At 42.4% G+C, this 25139-nt stretch overlaps 1 protein-coding gene across 6 annotated transcripts in view; it reads left to right on the top strand.

Annotated features, from left to right (window-relative positions):
- Positions 1-25139, top strand: part of SH3KBP1 (SH3 domain containing kinase binding protein 1) — a 407394-nt gene that overhangs the window by 155263 nt on the left and 226992 nt on the right. For all 6 annotated transcript variants that reach the window (XM_023737269.1, XM_023737267.1, XM_023737266.1 and 3 more), the window contains one exon: positions 15590-15713. In XM_023737269.1, the coding sequence (XP_023593037.1) occupies positions 15590-15713 (124 nt within the window). The remainder of the gene's footprint in view (positions 1-15589; positions 15714-25139) is intronic.

The raw sequence follows: 25139 nt of genomic DNA, 5'->3' as shown, positions 1-25139 counted from the left end.
GAGGCTTTCCAGTAATATGCATTAATCTTTTCCATAAAATTATTAGAGAAAAATGGGTAATTTTCTTTTTAAATGATCTTTGAGTAGAGAAGGCCTTTGCAATCTTGTCACAAATCTAAGAAGACTTAAGGGGGAAAAAAAGAGATTGACGGCTTTGACTACATAAATACTAGAAACTTGTATATGGAAAGAAGTACAATCAATAGCATCAGTAGATAGATGACAAACAGGAAAAAGAATATATATATATATATATATATATGAAAGACCAGCGGGTAATTCTTTATTATACACAGAACACGGAGAAATGAAAGGACAAGAGACAAAGTGCCCTGTAGGAAAATGGACAAAGGACATGAGCAAGCAGGTCGCAGAGAAAGACAAATGGATAGTAAACATATGAAAAGCTGACCAACCTTATTTTTAAAGAATGTAAATTAAATATCATCACTTTCTGTTATCAGATTGGCAAAAATTAGAACGTTTAAAAATACCCCATGTGGGGAAACCTGTACGCCTTCGTGCTATTAATGGTAGGGTAATTGAGACAATCTTTTTGGAGGCCAGTTTTTCATTATCTGTTCAAAATAAGGATCCACTAAGTCTCTGATCTGGACATTTCACTTTGAAATTTGTCCCACAGTTACATGTGTGTACACGTGCAAAGTTATATACACAGTGATGCTCAATGTAACATTGTTTGTAATTGCTAAAGATCCAAGACAACTGGATAGTTTCATATGGGTTAGAGTTTTAGGGAGTGGATGGGTAGAAAGCAGAGTCAGTGGTCATACGTCCTAGAACTCTTTAATCTGGGTGGTTCTGATTGGTCAGACTTAATGTTCAGAAACATATTTTCCCAGACAATCAAATTGATCCTGGTATATCCATGGAGTTGGAGTCTACGTAGCTATAAGGAAGAGGGGCAGAGCTCTAACTGATAGGAGAAGATGTCCAAGATACATTGTTAAATGGAAGAAAGCAAGATACAAAACACCACATCTGTATTAAAAACGAGTGGGTACATACAGACACAAAATACTCGTTAATAGTTCCTAAGGGAGGAACAATACCTGTGTCACTGCACTGAAGGCACTGGTAAAAAACAAGACTCCAGGAATTGATGGAATACCAATTGAGATGTTTCAACAAACAGATGCAACACTGGAAACACTCACTCTTCTATGCCAAGAAATTTGGAAGACAGCTACCTGGCCACCTGACTGGAAGAGATCCATATGTGTGCCCATTCCAAAGAAAGGTTATCCAATGGATGCATAAATTATCAAACAATATCATTAATAGCATATGCAAGTAAAATTATGCTGAAAATAATACAAAAACAGATGCAGCAGTACACCAACAGGGAACTGCCAGAAATTCAAGCTGGATTCAGAAGAGGATGTAGAACAAGGGATGTCATTGCTGATGTCGGATGGATCTTGGCTGAAAGTGGAGAATACCAGAAAGATGTTTACCTGTGTTTTATCGACTATGCACAGGCATTCGCCTGTGTGGATCATAACAAATTATGGATAATATTGTGAAGAATGGGAATTCCAGAACACTTTATTGTGCTCACGCAGAACCTGTACGTAGACCAAGGGGCAGTCATTCGAACGGAACAAGGAGATGCTGCGTGGTTTGAAGTCAAGAAAGGTGTGTGTCAGGGTTGTATCCTTTCACCATACCTATTCAATCTGTATGCTGAGCAAATAATCTGAGAAGCTGGATTATATGAAGAAGGACGGGGCATCAGGATTGGTGGAAGACTCATTAACAACCTGCAGTGTGCAGATGACACAACCTTGCTTGCTGAAAGCGAAGAGGACTTGAAGCACTTACTGATGAAGATCACAGACTACAGCCTTCAATATGGATTACACCTCAACATAAAGAAAACAAAAATCTTCACAACTGGACCAGTAAGCAGCATCATGATAAATGGAGAAAAGATTGAAGTTGTCAAGGATTTCATTTTTCTTGGATCCACAATCAACACCCATGGAAGCAGCAGTCAAGAAATCAAACAACGTATTGCATTGGGCAAGTCTGCTGCAGAAGACCTCTTTAAAGTGTTAAAAAGCAAAGTTGTCACCTTGAGGACTAAGGTGCACCTGACCCAAGCCATAGTATTTTCAATTGCCTCATATGTATGTGAAAGCTGGACAATGAATAAGGAAGACCAAAGAAGAATTGATGTCTTTGAATTATGGTGTTGGTGAAGAATATTGAATATACCATGGACTGACAAAAGAACCAACAAATCTGTCTTGGAAGAAGTACGACCAGAATGTTCCTTAGAAGTGAGGGTGGCAAGACTTTGTCTTACGTACTTTGGACACATTATCAGGAAGGAGCAGTCCATGGAGAAGGACATCGTGGTTGGTAAAGTAGGTCAGTGAAAAAGAGGAAGACCCTCAACGAGGTGGATTGGCACAGTGGCTGCAAAAGAGGGCTCAAACAAAGCAGTGATTATGAGGGTGACGCCGGACCAGGCAGTGTTTTGTTCTGCTGTACATAGGGTCGCTATGAGTCAGAACCAACTCGACAGCACCTAACAACAACACAACAACAAGAAGAGAGGAGAAGGAGATCCCTGGGTGGTGCAAACTGTTTGCTGTCAGCTACTAACCCACCCAGCAGCATGTGGAAGAAAGCTCTGGTGATCTTCTCTGAAGATTACAGCCAAGAAAACCCTATGGAGTTCAGTTCTACTCTGTAACACATGGGGTCGCCATGAGTTGGAATCGACTTGATGGCAATGGATTTTTTTTTTTTTTAGGGGAGAAGGAATGGGATTTCACTGGGGAATGGGCATACCTGTACCTTTTGCTTTATATTCTTTTTAATTTTTCATTAGTTATATATACATACACATATATATATACATAGACACATGTATGTGTCTATGTACATGTTTGTATAGTTTAGAAAGTCATATACAGTGCTAAAAGACTTAGGAGTATCCAGTGGCTCCTTGTCCCTTCTCCCCATCTCCTTGTCTTGCTCCTAGGAGGCTGTCACTTTTTAGTTGTTCTGGCTGTTGCTTCTAGCATTTGCTGCCATCCTTCTGAATAACATACATTACCACTGTCTCTCGGTTCATGAATTCAAGACATTGTCTGTTAACTATTATGCAAATTGAGGCTTTTAGCTCACTTACCCTAACTACCATCACCCACCCTCCCTTTATGTGCATATCTCAGATTTTGGTTTAATCTATACTTAATGTTTTTATTATTATTACAATGTTGATATTGAGTACTAAAGCAAGAGTGTATGTTAATTTCATTATGTAACTTTTTTCCCCCTCAAAATAATAATTCTTTCTCTTGTTTGTTGAGGTGTCCTAGGACACCCAAATCTCCTTATACCTTGAATGACATAGAGCTATAAAACACCTCTTAATACAGTTATTCACATGGTAAAAAAAAATCTGGTCATATAATTTAACCATGTCTTTCTCTGTTTTTTGTCTGGAAAAATTCTTTCTAGAGCTCTCCAACTTTCTGTTCTAGTCTGGACTGGTTTCTCTTTAAGCTGCTGCTGCCTGGCTGTCAGCCAGAAGTTCCCATCGTCTCTCTCTTGTGTTGATTACCCTGTGTCTTGGATCCTGTATCCTTCTCTTCCTTGTTTTCTTCCCTTGATTTGGTGAAATATACCCTTCCCCCCATTAACTTTCTGAGATTTCTGCCAGATCCAACCACACTAGGAGTTGTATACTAGAAAGTTTTTCTCTTTGAATACTCAGTTACCCGAGAATACCTATGTCACGTCTATTGGCAGGAGAGTCCCCGCTCTTGCTGATGGAACCTGAAATGCCTGGGACCCAGAGACTGGGCCTTCATCCATATATCTTCATCCATTTGATCTTCACAATATTTTAATGTCCCATTTTGCAACTAACAAAACTGAAGCACCAAGGTATCAGACCCAGAACTTGAAATGCAGATCTCAGCTGCCTGGGCCAGTGCTGCTGCTTTCCAAAGCCTGCTGCTCCTTACTGGAAAGAGAAATAACCAAATGAGCCCTGAGTGATAAGTGCCAAGTGCATGGTCATGGCTTCAGGGTGCGTGTCTGCTTCCTGACAACTTCATGGCTAGGTAGCCATCCTTACCACATTTTTGTGGTGTCTCCCAGCCTTATTGATTCTGTGTCTATGTGTGTGCGTGTGTGAGAGAGAGATTTATAGTACTGCTCCCTGCTCCTTGTGATAATTAAAATGCTTTGCCTATCATTTGTATAAGCTTAGTATGATTATTTTTATTGCTACAGTATTTGGTTTCAAGCAATGTAAGAATTTCACACACACCCCCATTCCCTTTGTGAAAGGAAACCTGGTTGTGCGGTGGTTAAGGCTCGGCTGCTATCCGTAAAGTCAGCAGTTCCAACCCACCAACCACTGATTATACAGGTTAGCCTTTGATCTTTTTGTTAGCCACAGTCAGGCGGCCACACATAGGGTAATTAGATTAACCTGCCCCTCCCCTTCTCTCCTGAAACAATATAAAATCTGGTATTGTGTTGGCACATGCTTTCCTTAGATTAATGATCTTGGAGTTGTTGCTTGGAAATTTGCATAGCTCCCTACAGCTCTGAGAAATGAAGATGCCCAGATGTCTAAAAGCTTTAATCAGGAAATGAGCATGAAATGGCATTGTTTTGTCATAGGCTTGGAATAATTTATTTTTGATGATTGAGTTATCCTGGATGGAAATGTATATAAACATTCTTTCAATAGCCAGTAAGCAGGTGCTTTTTTGTGGGTAAAAAAATCAACAACTTTCTTTTACTTGGGAGCGGCTTTCAAATTGTTGGTCCTTACACCGGTCGTTTCTGAAAGTTTATTCTGTCATTTACCTGGTCTCTCCTCATTTCAATGGCAGTTTATGAAAGTTGGCCCTTTGGCGCAAGAGAACATTACCAGGCATGTGTGTTTTGTGAGAGGGAGTGTGGTGTGACTGCTAGGGATGGGGACTCTGGGACAGGACTGTCTGGGCTTCAGGCCTCACCTGGCTGCTGACTGTGTGCTTTCACCTCTTGGGACCCACCTTCCCCATCTGTCGAACAGAGATAATAATGGCCCCTACCTCTTAGTGTGGTTACAAGGATTAAATGAATTTTTCCATTTAAAGCCCTTAGAACAGTACCTTACACATAATATAGTCTTGATAATTGGAAGCTAATTCCATATTTTAGAAGATCTAGGAAAATTATGAATATATTCAGTTTCTTTTTGTATTTAAAAATTTCCAATTACATTATTAATCTTCAAAGCAGTATGGCTATAAAAGTTAACATGGAATTAGATGCATGTACTGCTTTCATTTATATCTGGCACACGGGAGGTACTCAAGTATCTGTTAAAAGAATGACAGCACTGATGATAATGGCTAACATTTACTGAGTACCTACTGGGTGCAAAGCACTATACAGGTTCTGGGATAAAAGATGAGTGAGACCTACCTATTCCTTACCCTTGAGACACTCACAGAGTACTTGAGAGATGGACCCAAGGGCCTAGAATTACAGTACAGGAGGTCGGTGCAGTGACAGGGATCCCAGCAAAGGGCTGCAGGAGCACAGGCAAGAGGTCATCATTAAAGCTGTAAGAAGATGGCAGTAATGACTGGTGGACCTTGGACACCGCCTCCCTTTTTCTGTCCAAGAGCAAGCTACTTACCTAGCACATGATCCAGCAATCCTGTGTTTGAGGTACTGCTTCATGGAGTAGGTATGATGTTATAAGAAACTTTTTTTTTTTAATTTCCAGAAGAGAATTTGATGGGGAAAGTACCCTCCCCCTAGGGAGCTCAATTTGACATGATGGAGTTAACCTTTTGGAACATAGCCAATCCCAAACTGCGTAGCTCCTGTTACTGGCACTCTGGCCGCCAAAGCAAGCTGGATTCTGCTCACGAGAAACCTAGAAATAAGATTTCATATTGCCTCTTTACGTGCATTGTGTTTGTTTTTCTTGGTTGTTGTCATGCCATTAATTATACTTGCGTTTCATTACTTTCGAATTTTGTATCATATAATTGCAAAATCAACTGATTAGTGGGCTTGGGATGGTATTCTCCGTGTCTCAACTTGCCTGTCTCCCTTCCTTGATGAAATATTTGCATTGAAGAGCTTTCTTTTAAGCTTTGTATCTATGTTAGTATAAACTGCTGTTATGTAGTATTGGGACTTTTAAAACTATCCATTGAAATGATACAGCCAAAGTGTTAATTAGGGGGCAGTGTCCACTTCTTCCTTGTTTTCAGAAAAAAGTAACAGCCAATATCTTAGGACTGGGAGATAGTAACCACATTTCAAATATTTAATTTTTAAATCAATTAAAATTTTGAATAGCTAACACAAGCACATGCTGTCAGTTAAAAGGGATAAAATACATACTTTCCCTGTCCCTCGGCCACCTGGGTCCCCTCCCTGGAGGCAGCCTCAGTTACCAGTTTGTTGTTTGTGGCCTCTGTGCTGCACAGTGAGGTGTGCACACACATTCACACTGATGGTAACATACATTATTATGCTTTTTTACTTAGCAGTATGTCTTGGCGATTGTCCATTTTGGTACTTACAGACTGGCCTCATTATTGGAGCAAGTGCCATAGTATGGATTTACCGTAATTCACGTAACCAGTTCTCTACTGACACACAGTTCTTTCAGTCTTTTTCTAATTTAAGCAATGCCGTAATGATTTATCTTGTACATATGCTGTTTTGTGCGTGTGCAAGTGTATTTGTAGTTTAAATTCCTAGAAGTGGAAATACTGAGTCAAAAGGCATAGACATTTAAATTTTTGATAGATAATTCAAATTACTTCCCATAGTGATTGTACCAGTTTATATATCAATTTGTGCTCTTGTTATAAAGTATAAAAGAGTCTCTTTCCCTACACTCTTGCCAGAATTATATTATCCATTTTTTTGATTGTTGCCAATCTGACAAATTAAAAAAAAAAAAGATCTCATTGTAACTAAACAAATTATGTACATTGCTCTTTTTCTAGATACCTTCTAGAGAGTTTTGTACTGCTATGACCCATGTACTGCATACTTATTCTTTGTGTGAATACCAGCCGTGGGCCAGGCACTGTGCTCCGTGCTGTGAAAACAGAGACAGTATTCTAAGAGAGCCCAGACGCTAGTGAGAAGACATGTATAAAGATTATTCTAACATGGTAGGTCAGTGCTACAATTTTAGGTATGGAAAAACAGTTACAAGGATACAGTGTTCTAAGTAGTGAGCACTGTATAGGTATTGTTGGATGAATCCCATTGTAATTTGCATTTCTCTTAAGAGTGTGCTTAAGCACCTTCACATATGTTTGTCATTTGCATTTTTTTTGTCGACTGTCTTGCTGGTTTTTTGGGGGGGGGGTAAGGGTTATTGGTCTTTTAGTCAATACTCTGTAGAAAGAGCTTTCTATATATAACAGGTGGTATTCCTCTAGTTTGCCTTTTGTCTTTTTGTTTTTTTGGGCTATGCTATATTTATAGCTTTCTGTAATTCTTCAGCCCTTTGTGGGTTCTGTGTCAGTGTGAAATAGTCCTTCCCATATTGAGACTGTAAAAACCTTCTCCCATATTTTCTTCTAGTGCTTTTAAAGTTTTATTTTTTAAATGAGTAAATTCATTTTGAATGTCTAATATTTCCAGTCTAGTTAAGAAAAAAAGTATTGCTTGTTTAAAAAAAAAAAAAGTGAGGCACCACACACATTTTCTTACTGTATCTTCCTCTTCATACCGCAGCTTGTAAGCCAGAGTTGCAGCCTGTGAGGTGAGAAGTGGATTGTAATCCATAAACCCCAGTTGTAACGCTGTAGGCATGATAACAGATCTCTATGTTGGCTCAGCTTGGGGCTGAACTCAAAACTATTCCCCCTCAGCTGTAGATCATCCTCTTGCCCATAGCACTCTACTAAATTGGCTACTCATTTGACAAATATTTATTAAGTGCCCACTAAAGCATGTTGATAAACAGATGGTTTGTATCGACACCCTTTTGATCAAATGGTAACAATCTAGATGTTTAGTGGGCCATAGGCAGACGAAAGGTGCTGACTGCCAAGTCGGTAATTGTGTCATCCATCAGGTCACAGCATTATCTCCTTGGATGCACAAGTAGCAGTTCTCATCTCTGTCCAGGGTCTAGCACTGGGTGCCTTCTTGCCAGCATTTGTTCCCATCCTGCAGGTTGAGAGCTCCTTGCCTGGGCTTGTGGGATCAGTTATTCTCACAAGATAATACTGCAAATATGTAGTTGAAGATTTATGCAGAAATATGACAATAAGTATCCTGTTACATTAAAAAAAACTTTTCCTTGTTAGCTTTGAGCTGAAAATGTCTTTGGTATATATGTAAGTGTTTTGCTAAGTGGCAGCATATTTTGTAAATATAAGAAAGCGAGACATCAATGTGGTTATATGATGTAGTTTTTGGGGGAACTTAGGAAATATTTTAAGCAAATGGAAAAAGAGGCTGAATAACAAATACCAGTGTGCCCACCACTCTGCTTTATCAAGTCCTTGTATTTTGCCATATTTATTTCATATATATGTATCTTTTTTTTTTTGCTGCCTGGGTGACACAAAGGGTTAAGTGCTCAACTACTAACCAACAAGTTAGTGGTTCAAACCCACCCAGAGGCACTTCGGAAGATAGGCCTGGTGATCTGCTTCTGATAGGTCACAGCCTTGAAAACCCTATGGAGCAATTCTATTCTGCACACACCGGCTTGCCACAAGTTGGAATTGACTGGATGGCAAACAGCAACAGCGTGTATTTTGTAAAGAAACAATCTTACAGATAACAGCTGAAGCACCCCTGGCTCTCTGCTATTGCTTTCCACATACTTGTCGTGTCTTTCCAGATGTTTGAGCCTGGCTCGGCTTTTGTGAAGGGAGCCAAATGCTGGGAAAGCATAGTCTCTGAGTGCAGGGAACGCACTCACCAGGGCGGCCCCTCTGCAAACTTGCTTTGCATAGGTGGGAGGGGAGGGCAGGAATCGATCATGCATGTGGGGAGTAGTGTGCTATTTCTGGGATTCTGTATCTGTTCAACACTCTCGATCCAGTAGATTAGGTGTAAAGTTTTTTTAATTTTTTTTTAGTGCTTTCCTTTTATCTTCTAGCAGTGGTAATTTTGCAAAATGGTTTCCATGAACCAGTGCACACGTGGAGGATGGGGCACAGCTGTGGTCCCAAGAACCTTGTCTGGCTCTAAAGGAGGTCTTTTCTCTAGAAAGGAATAGACCCAGGTTTCCTCCAGAAGTACATAGACCCAGGTTTGAGGGTGGCTGGCGAATGATGCCGCTTTCCCTGCCCGGCTCACAGAGCTTCTCTAAGGTAGAGTGCAGTACCAGGACCAGTGTTCCGAGCAGGCCACAGAGGTGCCGAGCTCCCCCTGGTGCCAGTGGTGCCAGCTCTTTGTATGCCTGCGCTATTGGTGGCAGGAGAGAAGGAAATATTGCAAGATATGAGGACAGCAGCTGTGCCCGTAATGTTGATCCCAGCAAGATTTCTGTCCCCAGAGGAACATTATAATACCCAGGCACTAGACTTTCGTATTTTTGACCTTCTAGAACAAAATATAAGTCAGTTTAGATTTAAAAGAATTGTCTTCTTCCAGTGTAAGCATTTATATTGTTTTTTTAGATTGATACACACATACAATAAAGTGCACAGATCTTAGAAGTATAGTTCAGTGAATTTCTAGGTATGTTTACACCTACGTAACCGTCACCCAGACCAAGTTATAGAATATTCTCATCCTCCCAGCAGTCTTCCTCATACCCCATCCCAGTCAGTACCTTTCCAAGGGTAACTGCTATTCTGACATCTCTCGCCATGTTTTGCCTGTTGTTGAACTTGATATAAATGGAATCACACAGTATGCACTCTTGTGTCTGGCTTCCTTTACTCAGTCTTATGACTGCAAAATTCATCTGGGTTCTGTGTAGTTTTCTTAATAGCATTTGCTATTTAATAATGACAATAAGTAATATATTAAATTTGTGTACCACTCTCCAATTCATTATTTAATGGTGCCAAAGCATTTAGTAGTAGACTTCTTTTACAGGTAACATAAGAGCTGTTTAGAGGCCCTAGGTAACTTGCCCCCCAGGTCACACACCTAGTTAATGATGAGGCCAGAACTAGTTCTGGTGTTCTGATTCACAGCATCATTCTCTCCATTTGCCATGAAGCCTGTGTCTTAACCTGGGCCATGGCTGGTGGAAGGCATAGAGGATAAGAGAAGGGAGGGGCTCCCCAAACTAGACCTTTGTTGGTTTTTCATCATGTAGTATTTTGGCTAGAGACTGACCAGTAAACTTAAAAGAAATTAAGATTCAACCCAGCCAACCCCCTCCCCAGCACCTGTGTAGTATGTGGTAGGTGGGGAGGGAGAGGAGGAAGAGGTAGCTGACTTGGCTCAGCAGCCAGCCACATGCAGGCAGCTCAGTTTATCAGAAAGCACACTATCCTAGTTTAGCTCCCAGTTGCATACAAATTATGCATTTGCCCAGTGAGGCTGCTGTGTGCAGGCTGCCAAATTGGAGAATTTTTGCTACAGTGGCATTACTGGAGTATGGTTTTTTTTTTTTTTTTTTTTTTCTCCTGGGCCTCTGAATGTGAATGAGCCATCTCAGGCTCTGTTGAGCACAATTCTTTGGGGAAGCAGGAATGGTGTGAGGTGGTCTCCTCCCCCTTCTCTCAGGTGGTCTTTGTGACACAGCTCAGGTGTAGTTGCAGCATTGACATCTTATTGATTGCCTCGGTTTTACCATGCATGCCGAGTTTTCCATAGTTAAGGCATCAGATTTGAGATAAAGAGAAGCTGGGTTTCACTTACCTCCTAAAGAGGTTTGCCAATACCCTGTCTATTCTGTACTGTCTTTAATCAAGTAAAATCATTGCTGATTTATACGTATGTGCAAGTGTGAATCTCTCTAAACCCCCATGGCCCACAGTTCTGGCCCAGTGCGTGGCCTCTACCACTGAGACATTGCGATAGGACTCAGGTTCTTAATGGTTAAAACTATGGGCCTAGTGGTCAGAAAGCTGAGATTGAGGATAGGGGCTAGGAAACCCGTAGTCCCGCTGACCTGGATCAGAACCTTGGAGAGCTCCAGGTACACGGATGCTGGCAGCTGTACACAGGCAGGACCTACTCTAGGGCTCTCAGAGCTGCGGGAGGCCAGGTCCACCTTCCTGTGCAGGAAAAAGCAGCTCCCTTTGCTTTTTTATGTGGATGATGAGGGACTTTAAGGATTTTGGCCTCAGTATCAGTGAGGCAGTGGTTAAGCACTCAGCTGCTAACCAAAAGGTTGACGGTTCAAACCTACCAGCTGCTTCGAGGGAGAAAGATGTAGCAGTTTGCTTCTGTAAAGATTTACAGCTTAGGAAACCCTATGGGGCGGTTCTACTCTGTCCTAGCGGGTTGCTATGAGTTGGAATCAACTCGATGGCAACGGGTATTTTTTTTTTTTTTTAACTCCTAGGCTTATGGATTAAAAAAAAAAAAACGTTGCCATTTAGTTGATTCCGATTTACACCTACCCTATAGGACAGAGTAGAACTGCCCCATAGGGTTTCTAAGGCTGTGATCTTTATGGAAGCCAACTGCCACAGCTTTCTCTCTCTCATGGAGCAGCTGGTGGATTCGAACCGCCGACCCTTCGGTTGGCAGCTGAGTGCTTTAACCACTGCACCACCAGAGCTCCCTTGGCTTATAGATAAAATGGTGAATTACGTTCTCCAGGTGCAGAGGGAAATTCAGATTCCCCCTGCAACCACAGGCGGGGTGGTTTTGAGTCTCCCGCCTGTAGTGATAACGTTGGCTCCTCCTGGGAGGTGAGGTGTTAGCAGGAGAGCACTGCCTGGAAGAGTTTGGTTCCAGAGCTGGCTCTGCCTTGGACCTCAGACCCGTCCTGCATCCTCTGACCAGGTCTGACTATTCTTATGTGTCAGCAGTTGTCAGTCTGGAAAATTCAGTTTTGTCTACCTGGCAGTGCTATTGTGAGGAACAAGTAAAAAAAAAAAACCTGCTAAAGTCCTTTAATTTATATAAGCCTTTGCCATTGTAAGGTGGGATCATTGCCAGCATTGTCACCAGTTTTTAGAGCCTACCAATAGGAGCCCATGACATCAGAATGCTGCACATTTAAGGTGGTGTTCAAGAAGTGCACCCTCCCTCACTCAGATTTGCACAGTAATTGCTACCATGTGGTCAGCATACATGTCAGCTATTTTTAGCTAGAAGCAAGTACACAGGGACTAGTGGCTTGCTCTGCATCTTGAAAGATTTTTGAACTAAAGAGTTTGTCCTGTGATCTCTTGGTAGCAACTGGAGAATTGCAGTAGGGAAGTGACAAGAGCAGACATTTGTTTTGGGGAAGTGACCCTGTGGCAGTGTGAGGCTAAACTGGGAAGGGAGAGATTGGAGGCAGGGAGAGAGTTTAGGAGAACATTGTTACAATTCAGGCAGGATTTGGGAGAAGAGTGGTAACTCTGAAGCTAGGCTGCTTGGGTTCTAGTTCTGGCCCTCCTCCTTGTTTGACCTCGGGCAAGTTTCGTTAGGTCTCTGTGTCTTGGAGTATGCATCTGTAAAATGGGGATAGCGATAGTACTGACTTCATAGGGCTGTTGTGCAGATTAAATGTCATAATATAGGTGAAGCCCTTAGAGCAGGGTTTGCCACATGGTAAAGCACTTGAATGTTAGCTGGTATTCATGTTTTAAAGGCAGTACAGGAGGAATGGAAAGAAACAGAGACTGAAAAAGTAGAAACAGCTGGACTGGGTGATGGGTTAATGCCAAGTTTTTCCAGCCTGGGTAAGTGGGTGGATGATGGAATGTCAAACAAGACAGGCCACTCGGGAGAAGGGGCAGGTTGGAAGGGAGGTGCTGGGTTTGGGTCAGGTTGTGTTGAGCCTGGAGTATCTGGTTTTTGTCCAGGTGGGAAGTCTGCAGAGTTCACTGCCATGTCCATGTGTCTGAATGGTTTCTCTGAAATCAAATGCAGGATGTATTTTAAATGCTGTTTCCTCCCTGCTTCCGTCTAAGAAGCAACTGAAGAAATTCACTTATCATTAGGCTTCTCTGTCTGGCAAATGTAAATGATCAGTGAGGGAAGGATGGAATCTGGGATTTATAAGACCGGGAGCTGTCTCCCTCCTGGCCCTGGTTTCTCACCTCTTAGGCGCTTGCTCTTGATAAGATCAGTCCTTCCAAACCAGCTGCCCAGTGTGCTGCTTGTGACGCCTTGGGTGGCACACCTTCTGACAACCGTGGCTTCAGAGGCTTTCTCCAGTAGATCTACCCCCCACTGCCTCTCAACATTTGCCCCTCTTCCCTCACCCTTCTCTGACTGTGTGCCATTAGAGGTTGTTGTTGTTAGCTACTGTTGAGTTGCCCCCGACTCATGGTGACCCCATGTACAGTGGAACAAAATGCTGCCCGGTCCTGCACCATCCCCATGATTGGTTTCAGATTGGACCATTTTGATCCATAGGGTTTTCATTGGCTGATTTTTGGAAGTAGGTTGCCAGGCCTTTCTTCCTAGTGTGTCTCAATGCAGAAGCTCTGCTGAAACCTGTTCAGTATCATAGCAACACGCAAGCCTCCACTGACAGATGAGCTGCACATAGATGCATTGGCTGGGAATCGAACCTGAGTGTTCTGCATGGAAGGCAAGAATTCTACCACTGAACCACTACTGCCCCCTGTTAGCAATTAGCGCTAAGCAAATTCTTGCAGTGTTGCCCACAATGCACTGAATTACTCCATGGTGCAGTTAAATGTTGTGTTACCACATGACGTTGTGTCTAGGTGGGATATTTGTGTGTGCATAGCATGTTCACACTATGACAGAAGGTAAGGTCAGAGCAACCTTTCTCCCTCCAAGAAGTACTGTTGGGGACTGAACCCCCTTGGTGGCTCATTTTCTTTCCTCGTAGAGCCATAATGGACTGGCAGCCATCACTGAGAGCACCCGTCGTGTGGATCAGGCAGGCAATATTTGCAGATTTCCCCCTGATGCCATCTGCCTGTGAGGCTATAGGAACCCTGGCAACTGCTGTTCTAGCAGGTGCTGGGGCTGCTGAGGTGGGTGTGCATGTACGCAGGACATGCACACACGTGTATACAGCTTTGTGTGGGGCACAGAGGCGCCCTGATTGGCCAGGCAGCTGAGATGTGTCTGGTTAGGTCTGTGAAATACCAGCTGAAACCCTGAACCCAGCAAAGTGCCAGCCCCAGTTGCTGGTTTCCGGTGGGGCCCTGGTGAGGGAGGGAGGGGGAAGCAGTTATGAACAGAGCCAGCAAACAGAGAATTGGAGACAGTAACTACACTCGGGTGTGTAGGAAGCTGCTGGGCAGTGCTTTGTTGTTTTCTTTCCATCTCTGCCCTATGCTCAGGCTAAATCTTGGCTCCCTACTCAGTTTGCTATCTTCATGTTCATCCCATAGAGTGAGCCCATCCCCATTTCTTACCCCACTGTCTTTCTAAAGAAAACATTCCTTATCCTTGAGCCCTTACTGCCATTCAGCCACACTTTGGGTCTAGCCCCTTAGCTCTCTCTTTCCCAAGTCAGTGTAATCATGGGTCCAGGCAGGCCCAGAAACCCGCTACTCCTTTGGGAAGAATCCATGTGAACAGACCTGCAGTTTGTGACTTACTATCATTTGGGGCTAATAATGCTTTTGAAAAGACTTACGTGAATTATTAAAGTAATTTGAAATAATTGTATCAGCCATCAGGTTTAAAAAATGAGATCTTAAAGGAACTTTGGTAAGAGTCCACCTAGGACAGGAGTTGACAAACTTTTTCAGTAAAGGGCCAGATAATAAATATTTTAGGCTTTGGTCTCTGTCACAACTACTAAACTCTGCTATTGTAGCATAGACAATACTTAAATAAATAAATGTGGTTGTGTTCTAATAAAACTTTATTTATAAAAACAGGTGGTGGAAACAAACAACAACAGGTGGTGGGCTGTAGTTTGCTGACCTCTGGCCTAGTATCATAGTCTTTATTTTAGTTTACCATCTTTATTTTTTTCTTTGTTAAGAGTTCAAAAGCCAGAGAAACTTATTTGAATACTGTAAGTGAATTTAATCATCTTTATTTTGGTTAGTATAATTGTGAGCATAACGGTAATTTGGGAATATACGTTTCTTAACCTTTGTTAGAACAGAAACCAGAAGGCTTTTAAGGGCCGACTCTGGTTGGCCATAGCTTATCATTTGTTCAAAAAGTAGGACAGCCTGACACTTATTGCTGTACGGTGGCCTTTATGTATCACTCAGTTCTCTTCATGGCCACAGGGAATGGCCAAAGTCACATAAGTTCACATCACCACACTGGACCTTACTCCATTTTATCGGACCAGGCACTTCTCTAATAAGTGTCAGGGAGAAAGTTACAAAACTGTAGGAAATGATGTTTCTAAAACGTCATGTTATGCTGAGTTGGGGGTCACTGTAGTTCATTTCCAGGAAGTTGAAGCTTAAAATAGTCAAAGAAGTATCTGAAAATTTCAAACTACAGCCTTTTTTCCTTTTGTCTGCCCTCACAGGAAATAAAGAAAGAGATGAAGAAAGACCCTCTCACCAGCAAAGCTCCAGAAAAGCCCATGCACGAAGTATCCGGTGGAAACTCTTTACTGTCTTCTGAAACAATTTTAAGAACCAATAAGAGAGGTATGGAAAAGGTGAAAGGGCCCCCATCCACGCACACAAACAAGAACTGGAAACCTCTAGGTGAACTGTGTCGAGTTTTGAATTACTGAAAAATTGAATGGAATTTGACGTTTTGTTTTTTGGTAAAGATTTTGGACACACACACACATAAATGGCAAGTAATGATACATAAAGTAACTATAATAAAGGGAACTAATAAAAATATTCTGACTGTGGCAAAGTGGACTAAATTTGTAAATGGTTTTTCTAGGGCTTTAGCTTTCACTTTCACATATGTTTTTATGGATGGAAGGTGCGCTTACAGAATGCTCTGGTACAGGCCTGAGCTGTCTGTGTCTGACCATGTTCCGTTTTTAATTTAAGGCAGGCTTTAACAGGACCTTTCTCTCTCTAACCTCTGGAGTCCCTAACACAGGCCCAGCTTTCTCAGTTTATGAGGTAGTATCTGCAAAGATACAACTAATACAGCCATCTAACCGGGAGACCTCAAACAATCATGTTTTCCCTTTTTTTGAGAGCTTGAGGCAAATTTTAAGATACCAGCTTGCTGGAATTTTGTTTTCTGCCCCAGCCCTCCTTTGTGATCATCGCCATTTAAAATGATATGAGAGAGAAAATAAGATGTCAGAGACGACCTGACTCAATTTTATGCAAGGGTCACGCTAGGGTCGGGTTTCCCTCAGTTCTTCCTGACCCGCCTCCCTCGGATCAGTGGGCCCACTCTGAGCATGCCCACAGTAGGCTAGCATGCAGCTGCAAGCTTTTCACGGGCTTCTAACTTCTTTAAAGAGAAATTCAGAGCTGGGCAAAAGCAGGAGCAGGGAACGGATTAGCAAAGGGTTCCATTAAAAAGAAAAAAAGATGGCAAGTTTACATAACAACGGGGAAGAACAGCTCATCGTTCATAAAATTTAGACAGCGGAAGAATTTGTCCAATAAACTGTCCATTGATCATAGTGCTCGAGACATGAGCTTTGTGTCTCTCTTCCTTCCTGTTTCTACCCCCACCCCCGCCCCCAGCTGCCCTGGTTTACATTTCCTTTTTCTGAATTATTCAGATGAAATACTGGCTGGAGGCCCACATTTGTTAGCAGCTATAGGATTTTCTTTCTTTTTGAATCCCATCCTACCAATGCAGGGGATTTCCCATTTTATGAATTAAGTGTACTTTGCTGTAAAACCACAGTGTTCCAGAAAAAGGTGCCTCCTGCATTCTTGCAAATAAGCTCCAAAACTCCTGAGACCTGCCCTCATGGAATTAGAGATCTAGAGCTCAGCGCATCTGTCCATGTTTCCAAACCTCCCTCTCGGGCCCCTTCTCTTCCTCCTGTCGCTGCTTGGGCTGGTGGGCCTAGGAGTCGCACACATGCTAACCATTGACAAGGCCTCTGCAGCCAGCCCTGTGCTTGTAAAGTAAATAGAAGAATTAAGGTAATTAATTAATTTAATAAGATAAGGAACTAATTAAGGTAAGGAATTAAGGTAATTATCCAGATGAGTCAGGTAAAATTACCTGAGAACTTTAAATAAACGAAGGAATAGAACTTTTCACATAATTGTCTCTATATAGCTAAAAATCTGGCCTTTGAGTTTCCCTACAGACTTTTTCATTAACCAAAAAACAAAATTAAAGGGAGTGACATACTGACTTACCCTCCTTTTTTAAGCCTCTGCCTTAGGCCCGCGGCCTGATTATGACCACCAGTTTTGGTATTTTATATAACGAATATACCAGTGGCTGCGAGACCTTAGCCCATGGGGACATTCTGTAAATATGAAATGCATACCAGACCATCTTCACTCTGTCCCAGGCTTTACGCTGACCTCCTGGGTCACCTGGGCCAAACATACATTTCCAGTTGAAGCGCAGCATTGTGTATGAGGCGCAGGACTGCTGTCAGCCCTCCCCCACCAGTCAAGACTAACAGTCTCCCACTACTTTATGATAAACAGCAGGGAGATTGATTGGCTTTGTCCGGCCAGATAAGTAGTTCATTGTGCTGAGCTCAAAAACGACATTTTTTTCCCACCCAAAATCAATGAGAAAAAAAAAAAAGCACAAGAATCAGAGGCTAAATACGTGGGATGATGCTAGTGACTTGTAAACGCTTCTGTCCAACTAGTTTTTGATGTTTTATGAGTTATAGTAACTGACTCTGAAGTCTCCCCCTCTCCTTTGTCCCCATCAAACTTTGTCCCTAGAAATCTCCCTGATGTTTTTGGCCCTTACTATGGATTATGGCTTTTAAGGAGGGAAGTTACTTTCGGAGTTTATTAACAGCCTGTTTTGATTGGCTAAGATGGGATCTTTCTTAGAGTATATGAGTCCACCTTGTGATTCAGCCTCGGACTCTGAGAATTTAATAGAATCAACACAAGTTCTTATGTTTTCATATTTATCAAAGATGACATGACGATTTATCTGAGCCTTATCATTTGATAAAGGCTTATTATTGGTTTAATAAAGAAAGATTGAAGTATATTTCTCTTATAAATCTGAAATTAAAGCACTTCTTTGAGTCCTGAATTTGAGATAGATTTAGCTCAAGAAGTTTGTCCACTTGTGTCCGGTGGTTGTTGCATTTTGGGACCTGCCTCACTTGGCGGGAGCGGTGAAGGGGTTGTAGGCCCTCACAATGTCAATGAGTTCGCCCTCCCCAGGCACCTGCATAAGGTGAGGAGATGCCCTGGGCTTGAAGGAAGCTATTCCTAGCCTTGAGAAAAGGCCAGGGCAGTGGAAACATTCATTTGGGGACCTATTGGTTTCAGTTTTCAACTTTAACCTTTGGAAATTTCTGCAGAGGTGATTTAGGAAGGTACTTGAATGACTCCATGGGCTTTTCATTTGAGAAGAAGGAGATGAAATGGAAATTGAGGGAGCAAACCAGTCCCCCAGCTAGCTTGGCAGACATCAGTTACACATTCTGGGCATTAGAACCTTTGGCACAAACCTGCTCCCACCCCTGGCCGTTTCTTTAGGCTTTACCTGAGTCACAGTGAAGGAGCTTCCTGTTTAAAATGAGCCTTTCCCAAGGAATAAGAAGTCATTTTTCATTGAAATTTGCAGCGTGGATGTTTGTATATCCTAAAGTTATCCCAGACTCCAGTATGTTGATGAGTCCCAGCCAGAAGATCTAAAAACTTTTCTTGGAGCCAAATGTCATTCTCATGAACCAGACAGAAGAGAGTTGTCTGTTTTCTTCTGAGAATGATTCATTCTTTTGTTTCCTATACTGTTAAACTCATATAGGAGAATGATGGACCCTCCTAAAAGGAAACATTGGTATGTAGAGGAGTTTTTTTTTTTTTTTTTTAAAGAATCCAAGCCTCAAGTTTAAAAGCAAAATTGAATAAAATGGACGTTTCAACAGTTACTAGCAAATACCCTAAAAATGTTCTTGAAAATGAGCAAAGAGGATTTTGCCTATGTGAGTATGGACTCTTCTCTGCTTTAATTAAAATGAGATAAAAAAGTATTTGGCTTCATCCTAGAGGGGTTTCCCGACTAACTGTAACTGATGCCCTGCCGGCCTATGAAGGGACTAAGTGTGATTACAGGGCTCCATTTCCCAGGTTTTGCATCAGTTGCAGACCACGTGGGGAGGGTGCATCTCTGCCTCTCTGTGAACCCCTCCTGCCACGTGTAATTTTGGACATTATTCCCTCCTCACTTTTAGATGGATACCAATGAACATTCAGTAACACATGTTCATTGTGTGTCTGCTAGGGGCCTGGCCTTGCGCTTGGTGCTGGGGTAGAAATAAAGACGAGTAAAAGACCAGCCAGCGCCGCCTGAAAGCAGTTCCCAGTCTGTTGTATCACTTGGGAAATGCTGAGAAAGTGCTGCACATTTCTTGTATCCTTTTTATGACCAGATCGGGATATGTCTCTTATTTACTTCTGTCATTCTGAATGTGAAGCCACTCCGTGGGTTTCTGGTTGGCTTTATATGTCCTTGTTTCTATTTCCAGTTTATCATGAATTCAGTGGTTGGTAAGTCTCTATTGTATTTTGCACATTTATTATTCTTTGCTACTATTATTATTATTATGGTTATGCTCTCCTGATATAAAACATGTTTATAATCATCTTTTTAAGTCGCTCTGCTACTTTGGCATCTGCCTTCCAAAAGATAAACTGCTTTTACCATCTTTATTTAAGGTTTGTTATGCATTTGCATTTGACTGCCCCTTCCAGAGATTAATGCTGAAGGATCTGATGATTTCAGAGATCTTGTCTATAACAGGTCTAGCGCTGATGCTTTCAGGTGGGATCTGCTTTCTCAAGTGATATTCCAGTTCAGATGGGGCTGGGTTTCTCTCTCAGTTGCTAAGTGGATAGTACTTTGATTGCAGAGCATTGCTCTTTGAGTTCATTTCTGGTGTTTGCAGTGCTTCCGACAGATTTGAGTCAAAAGTTTTCCTTAATAGAGGGACCAACAGCTGCTCTGCCTCTGGTGACACACTGTTGCTTTAAAAGTTAGTGCGGAAGTTCTTCAGAATTAATTTTGCGTGTGAATGGGTGGGTACATACACGCCCCTCAGCATTACTGTGGGCCTAGTGTTTGTACCATGGAAGGGCTCTCCATCTTGGTCTGCTGCCTGTAACTGTCTGAAGAATTTTACCTAATGTTTATCTTTCTTTTCCTCATAGTTTCAGCACAAGCCATTCCAACCCCTAAACAGATCTGCCCACAGTGACTCACCTCCCTTGTCTCTCCTGAAAATAAAACTTTTTTTTTTTTGAGTTTTTATTTCTTTAGCATTTACTTGGCTGCCTGAATAATATTTTAGAGGTATCTGTTTGCTGGTTTGTTAGACTATGGGTGTGAGGGCGTGAGTATGTGCGAACACGCACATGCTAGAATAGAAATCTCCTGTTTGTGTGAAGGTTGCGGGTTCTTTGTTTGAAATGAAGTTATAAACAAGGGATGGAAAAAACAGTGTCCTAATAAACACTTTCAACAGCTTTGTTTTTCCAGTGGTTTGTAGGACCTGGGGATTTGTTTGTAGAAACAAGACTTTTTTCTTTCAAATGTCCTTTTGAAGAAACAAATGTGAATTATCCTAATTGACTAGGAATCTGAAAATGTGGCATTTTGGTCAGACTTTTCTCCGAGTTACTGTATCATCTGTTGATTTGACCAAATGAGATGGCTTTTGTGGAAGAATAGAAAAGTAGGAAGAGTTAAGAGAAAGGCATTACTGTTGTGCAGAAGCTCTTGGCTGTCCCCTGAACTGATCTTCCCGGTGGGGAAATGAAAATAAAGCTGACGCCTTGACACTGAACATGGATGGATATAATATATAGTTACTCAATAATATATACATCTGTGTGAATGTATCTGGGTATCTGTATATGCATACATAGTCTTTTTTTCCCGCTGGACCTTCTTTCTCGAATGCTTGAGAGTAAAGTGAGTAATGGGCCCTCGAAGAGGTCATTTAAAGTAACTAATCTCTCACTGCATTTCTGATGCGTTTTATTGGGAGCCCATGTTAGAACCAGTAATTGATGTTAGGGTATGTTATCCTTGTTCATTTTCTTATCTGAGCAGTACTGCCTGTTGGGGCTAGGGATGGTGGGAGTGAAAATGGGTAGAAAGAAGCTTATGTAGAGGGGTGTTGCTATCTTACATTTTCTGTGTTTGTGTGCGGGTCATCAACAAAATTGGTTTTTAGAATTTTTCTCCTATTATAATTTATCTCCTTTCAATCTCAGTGTCCTGGTTCCAAGGCATTAACATTAGAGTAATGAATGTCCCACGAAACAGTTGTTGATTTAGACTCCTGCCATACCCCTGTTGGGTTTCCACCCAAGTCTGCCCAGAGGCTGCTCCATGAAGTGGTTTTATGACAGTGTCTCCACCTGGTGGCTCTTCTAGGAAACAGTGCCTCCTGACTACCTTTCTCCCTGGTGGGATCTTCTTTGAGACGCCTTTTGGTTCCTGTGACTCGGTGTTCACAATTCATGCAATTCCATCTCAGACCCACTGCTTTTCACGTTACACATATACTGTCTTTAACTCCATTCCTTTCTCTTCTAATAATTGCTTATTGGATTCATAGAGTTTGTCTCTCGGCCCTTGTTCCATCTGTGATAATACCCTACTGGCCAGGATCATTGTTGATAAGCATAAAAAAAAATAATTCTTGTAGGCATGACTCTAGGTATAGATATTAATTTGGATACAATAAAAAATCAGGCTAAAATCCTTGTAGGTAAGCCAAAGTCCCCTCCTTAATCACTCCAAGTACCCCTAACTACTTCTTCACTTCTTGTTGAACATTTTTCCTCAAACAAGGGGTGGTAGGAGCGGTATTTTATTACTGACATTGTTTACAGTTGCCAGCAGGTGATGAAAATAAAAAGCCAGCCAACTGTTAGTTTCATTATTGTTTGTAAATTCTCCACAGGCAGCCCCTTCTTGCGGGGGCGAGGGCTGCCCCCACTGCCAGTGGCGTATCTAGGGTATTGCACTGGTTTGGGCACGTGGTGCCACTGAGCAGTTTCTATTAACCCAGTTATGGCCCAGCGTCCTTCCTCAAACATGGTAATATGTTAATTAAAAGATTAACGAGCTTGACTTGTATTTTTGAGCTGATATTATGGTAAAGTTATCTAAAAGAGGGGTGTCAGATGTTTGGACAGGGGTGCCATTTCCACTGGCCATACCGGGTTAATAGAAATTGCTCAGTGGTGCCATGCGCCCAGGGCTGATGCAATACCTGCCATACGCTAGTTACACCTCTGAATTTGTCCCCTATTTGGTGTGCCACTAAGCATAAGTCTTTTTGATGAATAAAAATGTTTCTTATTTGAGTCATTGTTTTACAGTTTTTGTTAGCTGATAGTCTTGCCAGATGTGCCTTGTTTTTTAGCTACATACTGGGTTAGTCTGGGTACTTAATCTCCGCTTATAATTTTGTTTCTGTGGGAAAATGCTATTCAGAGTTCCCAAAGCTTTGCATAGAGCATAGCCCACTTGGATTGTGTTTCCTATTGCTGGCACGAAGCCTTAGGTACCTGGTGGAAATCAGAAAGTCTGCATAACTGGGAATGACTGAGGCCTGCTAACAGTGAAGAGGAGCTTTCACATCACACGGCACCGATGCCGGAACTGTACAGGCTGTGCAGGTCCTTGGCCTGAGGATTTCTCTGGATCAGCCACAGCGCACCAGCGTATGTGGTGCTTATTTTCACAAGGCCTGAGTTCTGCCTTGGTGTGTCCAAGTTTGTCCATGTAAGGCATGTTATAAAAGGGAGTGCTATTGTATGTTTCCACCTACTCGAGAGGAGATGGTGCAACAAGTGTGATGTGCTCTGATAGAAACCAGACCAGTCTTTCCCAATGGATGTTCCTGCAAGATGTCCCACACAAAAAGGGATGGAGAAAGAGAGATAGGGAGGCAAAGAAGGAGAGAAAATGAGCTCTTTGGTCAAATACATTTCGGCTCCAGCTGCACACACTAACACCTTCTAAGAGATCGACAAGCATATTAGCGTATTACAGGCTCTCCCATGGCCTGTGATAAGGAAACCTGCCTACCTTTGATCACGGAACTCCGTTTATTTTTTTTCCCCCTCAACGGCAGAGATTCTGTTTTATTCATCTTTTTTTTTTATTGTTGTGCTTTAAGTGAAAGTTTACAATTCAAGTTAGTCTCTCATACAAAAATTTACACATACATTGTTTTGTGACCCTACTTGCTCTCCCTATACTATGACAGCACACTCCTCCTTTCCATCTCTGATTTCCCATGTCCATTCAACCAGCTCCTGACCCTCTCTGCCTTCTCATCTCGCTTCCGGATGAGAGCTGCTCATTTAGTCTCGTATCTACTTGAGCTAAGAGGCACACTCTTCATGAGTATCACTTTATGTCCCACAGTCCAGTCCAATCCCTGTCTGAAGAGTTGGCCTCAGAAATTGTTTTAGTTCTGGGCTGATAGAGAATCCGGGGGCCATGCTTTCCGGGGTTCCTCCAGTCTCAGTCAGACCATTAAGTCTGGTCTTCTTACTAGAATTTGAGTTCTGCACCCCACCTTTCTCCTGCTCCATCAGGGACTCTCTGTTGTGTTCCCTGTCAGGGTGGTCATTGGTGGTAGCCAAGCACCATCTAGCTCTTCTGGTCTCAGGCTGATGAAGTCTCTGGTTTATGTGGCCCTTTCTGTCTCTTGGGCTAATACTTACGTTGTGTCCACGGTATTCTTCATTCTCCTTTACGGTTGGGACAAATTGATGCATTTTAGATGGCCGCTCGCTGGCTTTTAAGACCCCAGACACCACTCACGAAAGTGAGATGCAGAACATTTTGTTAAAAAACTTCATTATGCCAGTTGACCTAAATGTCCCCTGAAAGCATGGTCCCCAGACCCCCACCCCTGCTACTCTGTCCCTCGAAGTGTTTGGTTGCATTCAGGAAACTTCTTAGCTTTGGTTTAGTTCAGTTGCGCTAACTTCCCCTGTAGTGTGTGCTGTCCTTCCCTTCACCTAAGATAATTCTTGTCTACTCCCTAGTTAGTGAATGCCCCTCTCCCTCCCTCCCCATGCTCGTAACCATCAAAGAAAGTTGTCTTCTGGGATCACGGAACTGCATTTTATTGAATACTAATTAGGACCCCACTTTGGGATTTGCTGATCTTTAAAAATGCAGAGCAAGGAGCTCTGTAAGCACTGCTCGGATCATCTTTGGATTCTGCCTCACACAGGGAATGTTAAAGGGAGTGGAGATGGAATGGTGATGTAGGCACTGAGAGAAATACCTAATGTTGCTTCTAAAGGCTGTGGTAGTGAAAACACAGGTGAGATGGTGCTAGGAGAATGTTCCCTTGATCAGAATCTTTTTGTTTTGTTGTTGTAAATAAATGAAATTTACATTTCAAGTTAGTCTCCCATACAGATTTTTTTTTACATACATTGTTATGAGACCCCAACCGCTCACCCCATTCTGCGCCGGCACACTCCTCCCCTCCGCCTCTGATTCCCCATGAACATTCAACCAGCTCCTAACTCTCTCTGCCTTCCCATCTCACCTCTGGACAGAAGCCACCCGTTTGGTCTCTTGTATCTACTTGTCTAAGAGGCACATTCTTCACAAGTATCACTTTATGTCCCACAGTCCAGTCCAATCCCTCTCTGAAGAATTGGCCTCGGAAGTTGTTTTAGTTCTGGGGTGATGGAGAGACCAGGGGCCATGCTTTCCACGGCGCCTCCAGTCTTGGTCAGACCATTAAGCCTGGTCTTCTTACTAGAATTTGAATTCTGCATCCCATCGTTTTACTGCTCCATCAGGGACCCTCTGTTGTGTTCCCTGTCAGGACATTCATTGGTGGTAACCGGGCACCATCTAGTTCTTCTGGTCTCAGGCTGATGAAGTCTCTGGTTTATGTGGCCCATTCTGTCTCTTGGGCCAATACTTTCCTT

Source organism: Trichechus manatus, unplaced genomic scaffold (genome assembly GCF_000243295.1).
Source record: "Trichechus manatus latirostris isolate Lorelei unplaced genomic scaffold, TriManLat1.0 scaffold00100, whole genome shotgun sequence".
Classification (NCBI taxonomy): Eukaryota; Metazoa; Chordata; class Mammalia; order Sirenia; family Trichechidae; genus Trichechus; species Trichechus manatus.
This window is presented reverse-complemented; position numbering and strand designations above follow the sequence as displayed.